The following is a 12,137-nucleotide window of genomic DNA, read 5'->3' on the forward strand; positions in this document are numbered from 1 at the left end:
AGTCAGTTCTTCCCATCAGGTGGCCAAAGTATTGGAGTTTCAGCTTCAACATCAGTCCTTCCAATGAATATTCAGGACTGATTTCCTTTAGGATGGACTGTTTGGCTCTCCTTGCCATCCAAGGGGCTCTCAAGAGTCTTCTCCAACACCACAATTCAAAAGCATCAACTCTTCAGCACTCAGCTTTCTTTATAGTCCAACTCTCACATCCATACATGACTACTGGAAAAACCATAGCTTTGACTAGACAGACCTTTGTTGACCAAGTAACATCTCTGTTTTTTAATATGCTGTCTAGGTTGGTCATAGCTTTTCTTCTATGGAACAAGTGTCTTTTAATTCCATGGCTGTAGTCACCATCTGCAGTGATTTTGGAGCCCCAGAAAATAAAGTCTCTCACTGTTTCCATTGTTTCCCCATTTATTTGCCATGAACTGAGGACCAGATGCCATGATCTTAGTTTACTGAATGTTGAATTTTAAGCCAACTTTTTCATTCTCCTCTTTCACTTTCATCAAGAGGCTCTTCTTCACTTTGTGCCAAAAGGGTGGTGTCATCTGCATATCTAAGGTTATTGACATTTTTTCCTGCAATCTTGATTCCAGCTGGTGCTTCATCCAGTCCAGCATTTCTCATGATGTACTCTGCATTTAAGTTAAATAAGCAGGGTTACAATATACAGCCTTGATGTACTCCTTTCCCGATTTGGAACCAGTCTGTAGTTCCATGTCCAGTTCTAATTGTTGCTTCTTGACCTGCATACATATTTCTCAAGAGGCAGGTCAGGTGGTCTGGTATTCCCATCTCTTGAACAATTTCCCACAGTTTGTTGTGATCCACACAGTCAAAGGCTTTGGCATAGTCAATAAAGCAGAAGTAAATGTTTTTCTGGAACTGTCTTGCTTTTTCCATGATCCAGCAGATGTTGGCAATTTGATCTTTGGTTCCTCTGCCCTTTCTAAATCCAGCTTGACCATCTGGAATTTCACAGTTCATGTACTGTTGAAGCCAGGCTTGGAGAATTTTGAGCATTATTTTGCTACCATGTAAGATCAGTGCAATTGTGTGGTAGTTTGAGCTTTCTTTAGCATTGCCTTTCTTTGGGATTGGAATGAAAACTGACCTTTTCCAGTCCTGTGGCCACACATTCTTTTTATTACATGTACCTTCAAAGGCAACTCAGTAGCCCAGGCAAGAAGTCTCAGATAATTAATAAAAACAGCAAATGTTAGCTCCTAACTAAATTTATATATGTGCATATAATTATGTATAATTATTGTAGAAAGTATATTGTTCTCTAACTCTCATTTTCAGCTCCATGGAATAACATTTCTAACCAGAAACTATTGTCTGGCAGAACTGTATCTAAACAACAATGCAATATTTGATATAGAAGGTATGTCTTAAATTTTCTCTTTTAATTTAATAGATTTTCAATTAAATAATAACTTTCAACTATGGTATTGCTGAGGAGGACATGGCAACCCACTCCCATATTGTTGCCTATAGAATCCCATGGACAGAGAAGCCTGGTGGACTACAGTCCATAAGAGCTACAGTACAAAGAGTTGGACATAATTGAAGTGACTTAGCACATACACAAGCATGGTGTTATTAATGGCATGGAAAAATCTGTTTTAACATTTCTGTTGAAAATATATGCTAGAAGCTGTTATTTTTAATGTTCTTATGTATATTTCATTTAAGATGTGCTGTTTGATTATGGTTTTAGCTCAGTATTATCATATGTCTTATCCAGCATGTTAAAGAATCTTTTTTTTTTTTAACATAAAAATTTTGCCATTCTGCTGCATCATTGGACACAAACTAGATATTGTGGAAGCAAATTTTTTAACAATGTTTGAGAGCATTAATAAAAATAATGACATCATAAATAATCTTAAATGTTTTTACCGGTTATATTTTTTCCCAGTCAAATCTGTGTTTCACTCTGAGTTAATTCTGTATCTGCAACAATCTCTAAACTGATGTATTACAAGCCAGGTATTAAAGTACTTGCTATACAATTATCATGAGATACAAAGAGGTATAGCACAAAACATTTTTCTTCATTTAAAAAAATGTCTTAAATCTTACACAAATATTTTATTTTTTTCAGGCCTGCACTATTTGCCTTCATTGCATATACTCCTGCTGCATCACAATGAGTTAATAAATCTTGACGCAACAGTGAAAGAATTAAAGGGAATGCTAAATCTGAAGACCCTAAGTATTAATCTGCACTTTATATGTCCATAACTTAAAAGTGATAACACACTATTTCATGTTTTGAATTTAAATTAGATCAGTGTTTTTAACAAAACTACTTAGATGTTCCTGAACACAAGACTAGATCTTAATCTCTTTAAAAATACATTTTCAAAAGAACAATAGATAGAAAAAACGTTTGTGAAATGATACAGTATGAAAATGACAAAAGTGACCCGAAAAAGTGTTACATATTACATCTGTGTTTTTGGTTTTTACCTCAAAAGGAAGTTTTGGCATTTATTATATGATTCCACTTGTTCATATAAATGTCCAGAATGGGCACATTGATCAAGATAGCAACACTGAGAGGTAACTGTTTTTAAATAGATTACTGTTTACCCAGGGTTGGGGGATGAGGTCTGTGGAGTGATAGCCCGGCATTTCTTTTTGGGGTAATGAAAATGTTCTGAAATTGAAGTTGGTAATGGTTGCACATAACGCAAAATACAAGGCTGGATGAAGCACAAGCTGGAATCAAGATTGCCGGGAGAAATGTCAATAACCTCAGATATGCAGATGACACCACTTTTATGGCAGAAAGTGAAGAGGAGCTAAAGAGCCTTTTGATGAAAGTGAAAGAGGAGAGTGAAAAAGTTGGCTTAAAACTCAACATTCAAAAAATGAAGATCACAGCATCCAGTCCCATCACTTCACAGCAGATAGATGGGGAAACAATGCAAACCGTGACAGACTATGTTCTTGGGCTCCAAAATCCCTGCAGATGGTGACAGCAGTCATGAAATTAAAAGATGCTTGCCCCTTGGAAGGAAAGCTATGACCAACCTAGACAGCATATTAAAAAGCAGAGATATTACTTTGCCGACAAAGGTCAATCTAGTCAAAGCTGTGGCTTTTTCAGTAGTCACATATGGATGTGAGAGTAGGACCATAAAGAAAGCTGATTACCGAAAAATTGATGCTTTTGAACTGTGGTATTGGAGAGGACTCTCGAGAGTCCCTTGGACTGCAAGGAGATCCAACCAGTCCATCCCAAAGGAAATCAGTCTTGAATATTCATTGGTAGGACTGATGCTGAAGCTGAACCTCCAGTACTTTGGCCACCTGATTTGAAGAACTGACTCATTGGACAAGACCCTGATGCTGGGAAAGATTGAAGGCAGGAGGAGAAGGCAGGGGACAACAGAGGATGAGATGGTTGGGTAGCATCATTGACTCAATGGACATGTGTTTGCACAAACTCTGGGAGATAGTGAAGGGCAGGGAAGCCTAGCATGCTGCAGTCCATGGGGTTGCAAAGACTGAACAACAACAACGATTGCACAATTCTGTGAATATACTAAAAGCTATGAATTGTGTATTTAAAATTAGTGAAGCCTGTCATGTGGAAACTATATTAATAAAGCTGACACCCACCCACTCCCCACCCCCCACCCAAGAGCATATTTTAGTGGAAGTTTTCCACTGGGTGAACCACAAACATAATTCATAGATAACCAGGAACTGGCCTCAATATTTGAAGAAAGTGTGAGATGGGTTGGAAAAATAAATAATACACAGTTCCTACTCTCAATAAGCTTACCCGTTCCGTTCCGTTCAGTCGCGTCCGACTTTTTGCGACCCCGTGGACTGTAGCCTACCAGGCTTCTCCGTCCATGGGATTCTCCAGGCAAGAATACTGGAGTGGGTTACCATTTCCTTCTCCAGTGCAACGACCCAGGGATCGAACCCGGGTCTCCCGCATTGGAGGCAGACGCCTTAACCTCTGAGCCACCAGGGAAGCCCCAGTAAGCTTATTCTGTTGAGTAAATAAACTGGTACATGATGGCAATTCAGAACAAATGTTTCTAGGTGGACCAAAGGAAAAGAGTCAGAGCAATGAATGGGTTTTCAGATTTCAGAATTTGAAACTTCTTTATACAGTGTCAAAAAATAGATGTTTTCTTTCCCCCTATTTATTTTGTATTATTTTCTCAGAGTTGTCTGAGACAGTGCTTTAAATATGTGTAAACTGCTGTTGTTTGTGGAGGTCTTGATCAGATCAATACATAGTTATTAAAGTTTTCAAATATTTTCAGTGTTGATTAGTTATATCTGCTGTAAGGAGAAATTATTTAAGTGCTTATAGGTAGGTTCTTTAAATCTAACTATTAAGATGTCCCTAAGTTCATGGGAATTCAGTGCTCATTTTTGAGGTGTGATAAGGTCTGTTAAAGACTTATCAGGACTGACGTGCATATTTGTATCTGGCCCTTCTGTGCTTAACAGGTGCTTCTGTGATTAACAGACTGGTTATGCAAGATCTACTCTACCTTACTTCACTTTTCTGTAAAATGGGCTAATAGCTACCTCTCAGGATTGCTTCAAATATTAAACTAATTCTGTAAAATATGTGGGGTTTTTTTCCTTTCTTTTTTCTTTCTTTTGGCTGCTCTCTGTGACTTGTGGGATCTCACAGTTTCCTGACCAGGGACTGAACCCAGATGTAACAACAAAAATATTATTTTACTATGGATTGTGTAAAGTTAGATAATGAATTAATATGCACATGGTCTAGAAATTCTGCTTACTGGTAAAGAGATTTTTTTTTAATTGACATTTTAAATAATAATCATTGTAATAAAAACATGTTTGAATGTTTGGAAAATACTTATAATAGTCTCATTTAAATCTTCATAACAATCCAATGATGTGATTAGCATGATGTGATTAGAATTATTCCCTCTTTAATGGTAGAAATGCAGGGCTCAGAGCTTAAACTAGACTACCAAGGAATGTTAAAACTTAAACTCATACTGTGCTTCTTTTGTTTATCATTCATTCATTCAATAAATATTTATCATGCATTCACTGAGTGATACTCTTCTAGATGGGGACATAAAGGTAAACAAGAAAGACCCCATCTGGATCTGTATGGAGCTTACAGTTTTATAACAGTCAATCTAAGTATTTCCTGGAGACCTGAGGCACCTGAATGCAAAACTAATTGGACAGTTTGCCAAATATAAGAGCTCAATAATTTAAGCAAATTTATTTTACAAGGCAAGATTTGGAGGTTAGCGATCAAGGTTGCCATCACAGTCAACAAGGTTATGCCCTAAACAGAAGTGCCTGGTGGGGGCAGGGGATGGGCTGGGGTGTGAATGGAGTCTGAAATTCAATTCAATACCTGCCTCCCATACGAAGCCTCTGTGTGGGCACAGAGTAGTGTCAGCCCGTAGGTGGGGTGCAGAAGTGCCTTTTGCTGCTCTCTGAAAGTCTGTTAGCTCAGCCTGGCAGTGTAAGGTCCATACGATTTCCTGTCACAGCGTTTTAAGTGACCTCTACTTAAAATCATAGTGATGTAATTCGTTATATAAATATGAACAGTTATAACTGAGAATCTTAGAGGGATTTTTTTTAATAGAGAAAATGCTGTGTATAATTGCCACCCCCCAAAAAAAAATATTTTCTGAAAAATTTTAGTACCAAATACGCAGTTTGAACCCTTATCCCATTTTGGTTAAAGATATTATAAAAAAAACCAAAAAGTTGACATTTACTAACTACTAATTATATTTGTGCAGTAATGTCCCCAAATTAAGTTTCTATAAGGTTCATTTGCAATCACAGAATAGACTCAGCTCATTAACTAAAATGAGAAATCCATGTATTTTCAAGTGTTAAGAATTTTGTCTTTTCAAGTTGTAAAACTGTATAAAATGCTAAAATGTTATTATTCCACTTCAATTACCAGTTCTTTAGAGGGTGAGAAAATAGCCTGGAGGGTAAACCTCTAATCCATTTCAGCACTGCACCCTCCACTGGCATTTATAAAGAGAACTGCTAGAGAGATTGCCCAGGAGACACATTGCTGGGAGCTTCAGGGAGGCCTAAAACTGCTGCAGAGTGTGAGGTCCTGGAAACTGGAATTCCTGACTTCCAGGCTGAGTCAGGAGGGACACACCTTTTCTCTCCAGGCAGTCTACCTTTCCACACCCTTCCTCTCTTGCTCCATTTTCCTCTTCCCGTCTCTCCTCCAAACCCTTTCTAAATCTGTACGTGTTGAAGACCTGCTTTGTGGTTGCAGATTTTCACTGACCTTCTGGCTCCCTGCCTCTGCCTACATGGAAAAAAACTTTCCAACAGCAACAAAATGCTGAACCCATTCTGTTTCTAAATCTTTAGTCTCCCCATTTCTAAATGTCTCTGTGTTTCATGACGCTCCAGTATTAGAAAGTATATTTGGACTCCCACATTCCAGAATTGTTAAGACTTGCTTTCCTCGCAGTCTTTAAGGATTCACCATTGGAGACAGGAAATGCCCCTTCTCAGAGGTGCAATCTCCAGCTTTTACAGACTCTGCTCTTAAGCATATCCTGTCCTGCTCTGCCCCAGTTGGCCGCAGTCCACTGCTGATGGCAAATAGTCAGGGAGTGAAAAGGGATGCTGAGAGGTTATTGTGGGATCATGGTCTCAATGGTCTCTTCATTTATTTACTTGGCTAAGTCAGGTCTTAGTGGTAGCACACCGGCTCTTCATTGTGTCTTGTGGGATCTTTCCTCATGATGCATAGACTCGCTAGTTAGTTGCTCCATGGCTTGTGGGATCTTAGTTCCCTGACTGTCAACTACAAATTGGCGCTTGCCAAGATGGTTGCCGATGACTGAACCATAAGGGCATTTGCCATTGCCATCAGAGACTAAACCCCGCACTGTTGACCTTCAACACGCCCGAGAGAGTTCAGGGTGGAGTAAGGCACTCTGTGCTTCAGGCAATCTTATGGGACAGGTCTTTAGATAGATGTTTTAGGAACAGATTTTATGATTCCAATCCTTGCATCTCCTCATATCTAGAAAAGCCCTAAATTCCTTCTTGGGGACATCAGGTCCTAGCAACAAACTTTTTGTAAAATGAATGCTTAATGGTATTGAACTCCCCCTTCACCAAAATCCTATATATTGACCTTCCCCTACTACCTCTTTGGAGCAGTCTCTCAGAGCTATCTGAGGTGCTGCCTCCTGGGCTGCAGTCCTCATTTTACCCCAAATAAAACTTAATTTGCAACTCTCAAGTTGTACATCTTTTTAGTCAACATGACCAAGGATTGACCCTATGGCCCCTGTATTGCAAAGCAAATACTTAACCATTAGACCACCAGGGGAGTCCCTCAATGGTTACTTTATCTGAAACTCTTTACCCCGAAATGCCCCTCAAGGTTAGGGCTACTTCTCCCATACAATGCAATAGAACAGTCCACTGTATAAAAAAGCCAGCTGGATCTTTCATTGCTGTTTATCCTGAAAGAGCATCCCTCACTCTCTTAACCCCTGGTTTAGTTCAAGTTTGTCTTTCAAAAATCAGGTATCATTTCCATATTCAGGACAAGCTGTGGCCCAGAGATTTTAGTTAAAATGAAATGGTAACAGTGGAGATTCTGACCTTCTAAGTAACCTTGAGCCAGAACTTCTGATTGTTGACAGCTAAGCTTCCTTCCACAGGCTTCTCTGTACAGGCACAGATGGAACTGCTTTTAACTTCTCTATATAATTTCCTCATCTATTAAAATGGACATGCTGATACATTATTAATTACATAAACTTTCTTCAAAGATGGTCTTAAAAATATTCAGGTGCATTTAAATGGGATTTTAAATTTTGCTTTAAAAGTTAATAAAAATTAGCTGGTGCTAATTATTTAGATAAATTTTATTTTTCCTCTTCTGTTTTGATAGATAGCTTCATACATGTGACTCATGGAGCTCAAGTTTGTGCAGTAAAGTAGTAGAAATATTTTGATATATTATTGGGTAGATGTAAATTGCTTAGACTCAGAATCCCAAATTAAGATAAGCAAGACAGTGGTGGCGCCATCAAGGTGTACTCTATAAGTAGCCTAGAGGAAAGGTGGATTAAATAGTATTAACCTATTGAAAGTGAAAGTGTAAGCAATTTCACTTCATAGTTCCTGAAAGAATGTACCCATACATCATAGAAGGCTTTCAGAACTTTCAGACACAGGAAACTGATATCATATCTTAGAAACTTTATTTATGGTAATTTTAGTAGCATCAGTCCAAAACTCATAAATCCAAAATATTAAATGCTTGATAGTATGGAGGGGAAAAAAGAATTAAAAATAAGATTGCTTCCTTCTAAACTTTGAGTAAGAAAAAAAGTGAATAATAAAAACAGAATAATTTAAAATTATTTAATTCTATTTTTTAAAGTTAACTTAGAGACTGAGATTAATAGCCCAGTTTTCTGACTTGCTATCACTTAGATTTTATGATGAGATGAATGTTGAACCACGATAAGCACGAGTTTTTAGTATTATGACACCTTTTTAATAAGTAATAATAGTAAATCCAAATTTGGTGATTTGTTCAGCAAAAGCCAGAAGTATTACAATACATTAAAGAAGTTAGTTAACCACGCACTAGGAAGAAAACAGAGACGGAATTAAATAGTAATGTTCTCAGAGGGAAAACAGACTGTGAAGGGTATCCCCAAAGTACACGTCATTGTAAGATGGTTGTGCATTTTCCACTAAAATCACATGCAAAGGCAGACTCTGCTTCCGGCTGCTACAGTGTAGGACAGGGTTATGAGGTGTCAGATGCGACTCTCCAAGACAGTAACCGCAGAGCAGCCTTATGCACAGAAGTGCGTGTGAATTTTTCTTCCTCCTAAACTCATTAAAAACGACAGTGCTTTGCTTTTATATTCTTGAAGGTGATCATTTTTATTCTTTTTCTGGCTCAAACTACCATGCATGATCGTTGTGGATCTTTTAAAATCTGTCCTTATTACTGGTTTAATATATGTCCGTTCTATTCCCCATCCTGTAGTTATAATTATTTTATTATGTTAAATTCCTTGTCTTTTAAAATTCAAACCAGTTTTGTCACTTAAGAAATCTTGAAAAATATCCATTTTATTTTTCCTCTAGTTTCCCCCAATACACACATATTTCCTTTCTTTTAAATTTTCTTGTTGCCCCTGGCTCTACATTTTCTTTTATGCCTTTCCTCTTATAACTTTTGTTTATTATGCACCAGGTGTCTTCCATTGCCTGCTTTAAGTCCCTCTAAAGCTCATGTTTTCCACAGGGAATAGCTATATATAACGATTTTATTAGCCGGAAAAGTTAGTGTTTATACAACAAATATCAGAATGCTTTATTTCCTGCAGAAAAAAGCATGCAGATAATTAGCTTCTTCAGTTTTTATCTAAACAGTTTGTTTTTCAAGCATGACCTCTGCCCCTGTCTTCTTCATGTTGCAAACTTTTCTTTATAAATATTAATACGTTTTTTTCCTGGGTTTCCAGTGCTTAATACTTTAAGCTTTTATCAAACCTAGTATTCTATAAATAGTCAAATGCTACAGCTAAATGTACATTAAATGAGCCTCATTTTGTTGAGTGATATTTGTACAATAGCTGGAGCTCTTTCTGTTACTGCCATCTAGTGGTTCTCCTCACTAGATATATTTTCCAGACATATTTTCTAGAAATTCCATGTAGGCAGACTCCAATAGCTAAAGATATCCAAGTGAAAATTATAAAAGACCATATTGCAATAACCCTGCTTAATATTATCTAAAGAAGTAGAGGGAAACTACTCTACCTTTTCTGTGGAAAATAAAACTTTCAGTTGAAGATTTTTAAAATGTTGACGCATTTTTTTAAATCTTCTGATGCCTAAGGGATGTCATGAGAGAGAGGCCAGGAGTTCTGCATTAGCATGCCTCCCACCTCCAGCAGCTATATTAGCGAGCAGGGTTCTTTAGGTATCCTAGCACCTGCACACGAAGAAATCTGAAGCCCCTGTGCCTGGCCAGAGGTACGCGGGGTGCAAAACCAGCATCTGTTCACCTCTGCTCCTGCTGAGACCTGAAGCTGCTACTGGCTTTACATGTTCTGAACTAGGCACAATGGTGCGAAGCCAAGAAAGAAAACCATATTCAAACAGTGTACCACATCTCAGTTCATCTCCTCTCAGACACCAATGTGAACTTTGAGAGGGGAAGATGAGAACCAAATGAGCAAATCCTTTAATAAAGAGCAGCAGCAAGAACCCTCTTTTGTTGTTCAGTTGCTTAGTCGGGTCCGACTCTGCAACACCGTGGACTGCAGCACACCAGGCTTCCCTGTCCATCACCATTCCCAGAGTTTGCTCAAACTCACATCCATTGAGACAGTGATGCCATTCAACTATCTCATCCTCTGTTGTCCTCTTCTCCTCCTGCCTTCAATCTTCCCAGAACCCTCTAGAGCTGATGTTAAGTTCTTCCTTTACTGATTAATTTATGGACATGTTAAAAAAAATTCCCATTTGTGGAAGATTTGGGTCACAGATACATCCTCGGCACCTAACACAGTTCCTAAAAGATAGTAAGCATTCCAAAAATATCTGTTGAATGAATGAATTTAACAGATAGAAAAAGTAAGTCCTGCAATGAATAGGTAAGGGTTTGGTGAAACCAAAAGTCTATGAAGCAGGGCTTCACATATACTTATGATTTATATTAATCTTGTGATTTTTCATATAATGTGTTAAATGAAACTGATTTCAAAATCTGACATCTTAATTTGGCTTCTTTCTTTGCAGCTCTGTACCAAAACCCTTTATGCCAGTATAACCTGTACCGTCTATATATAATCTACCACCTTCCAGGAGTTGAGTTGCTTGACCGGAATCGTAAGAACATTTCTTCTTAAAGAGAAATATTGGAGAGTCAGTCTTATAACTCAGTGGTTTAAAATGCTGATGATCTTTGATCTTTGAAAAAGACTGTCTTTGTAAATGAAAGTTTTTCAATTATTTATTTTTGAAATTTTTGCTGTATGAAATTTGCTCTAGTTTAGGAGCTTGTCTGTTGACCACTTTATAGGAAAGACCATCTAACAGAGCCTGGAGAAAGGTCTTCTTTTGATTCTAGCTTTGTCAGTAATACATATTTTTCCTTATTCCTTTTAAAATTTTAATTTTTTTGGCAGTTATGTATTGAATACTAATTCACTGACCCCCTGGCACTCTTTTAATTTTTTATTTCAAAAATGAGACAATTGGACTAAATCTCCTAAGGCTTAGCCATTTAAATTCTAAAAGTCATATTCTTTGAAATTCTGTAAGTATATATGCATATATATACTAATATATTCTAAAACATGTAATCAATCATAACCTCTTTGTGATATATTTTTAGACATTGCAGACAAACTAGTATGTCTTGATTTGTATAAGCCAAGAAAAAAAAATCAACCTCAGTGCATTATATTTTACATTTTTTGAGGTCTGTTTTACCCATAAGTGCTATTTACCTACCTACATACTTACCTTTTTACAGATGTGAACATTCTTAACCATATGTAACTGAGTAACTGCTTAATGAGGATATATTAAAACCTTATGTTTATTCTTTTTCCTCATAACCTTGAGGAAAAGAAGAGATGTAGCACAGTTGTAATTTCGATCATCCATGGTGATGCATTAGAATGTCTGGATGAGATAAGATAGATCTGTGCCCTGTGACATGAGGGACATATATTGAGCTTGTAAGATTAAGGAATTAGCTTGGTAGAGTTTTTACAAATTGATTATGACAATGTTCACATACAACTTGGAAAAATCCATTTTTGACAGAAATTCTATTTTTTGACTCACTCTGCATACCTGTTTATAATGCTATGCAATAACATTACTTTTTTGCATTTGCCAGAAGTTACAGAAAAGGAAAGAAGGTCAATGATTACGCTTTTTAACCATAAAAAGGCTCATATTGTTCAATCAATAGCATTCAGAGGAAAAGTAGATACCTCATGGGATCCTCGATCACCATTTAAGCAAAAACCAGCACAGAGAGTACCTTCAGGTATTTTGAAAAAAGAAAAAAAAATGAAATTAAAACTCCACAAGCTTTTGGC

General features: G+C 37.2%; 1 protein-coding gene across 1 annotated transcript in view; it reads left to right on the forward strand.

The window, feature by feature from the left end:
• LRRC72 (leucine rich repeat containing 72) overlaps window positions 1-12,137 on the forward strand; it is a 70,070-nt gene that overhangs the window by 49,682 nt on the left and 8,251 nt on the right. The window contains exons 4-7 of the mRNA XM_088833551.1: window positions 1,315-1,396; window positions 2,120-2,230; window positions 10,822-10,911; window positions 11,933-12,085. Of these exons, the coding sequence (XP_088689677.1) occupies window positions 1,315-1,396; window positions 2,120-2,230; window positions 10,822-10,911; window positions 11,933-12,085 (436 nt within the window). The remainder of the gene's footprint in view (window positions 1-1,314; window positions 1,397-2,119; window positions 2,231-10,821; window positions 10,912-11,932; window positions 12,086-12,137) is intronic.

This window comes from Moschus berezovskii, chromosome 3, assembly GCF_049115385.1.
Source record: "Moschus berezovskii isolate FMDL1 chromosome 3, NW_MosBer_1.0, whole genome shotgun sequence".
In the NCBI taxonomy this organism is placed as follows: domain Eukaryota; kingdom Metazoa; phylum Chordata; class Mammalia; order Artiodactyla; family Moschidae; genus Moschus; species Moschus berezovskii.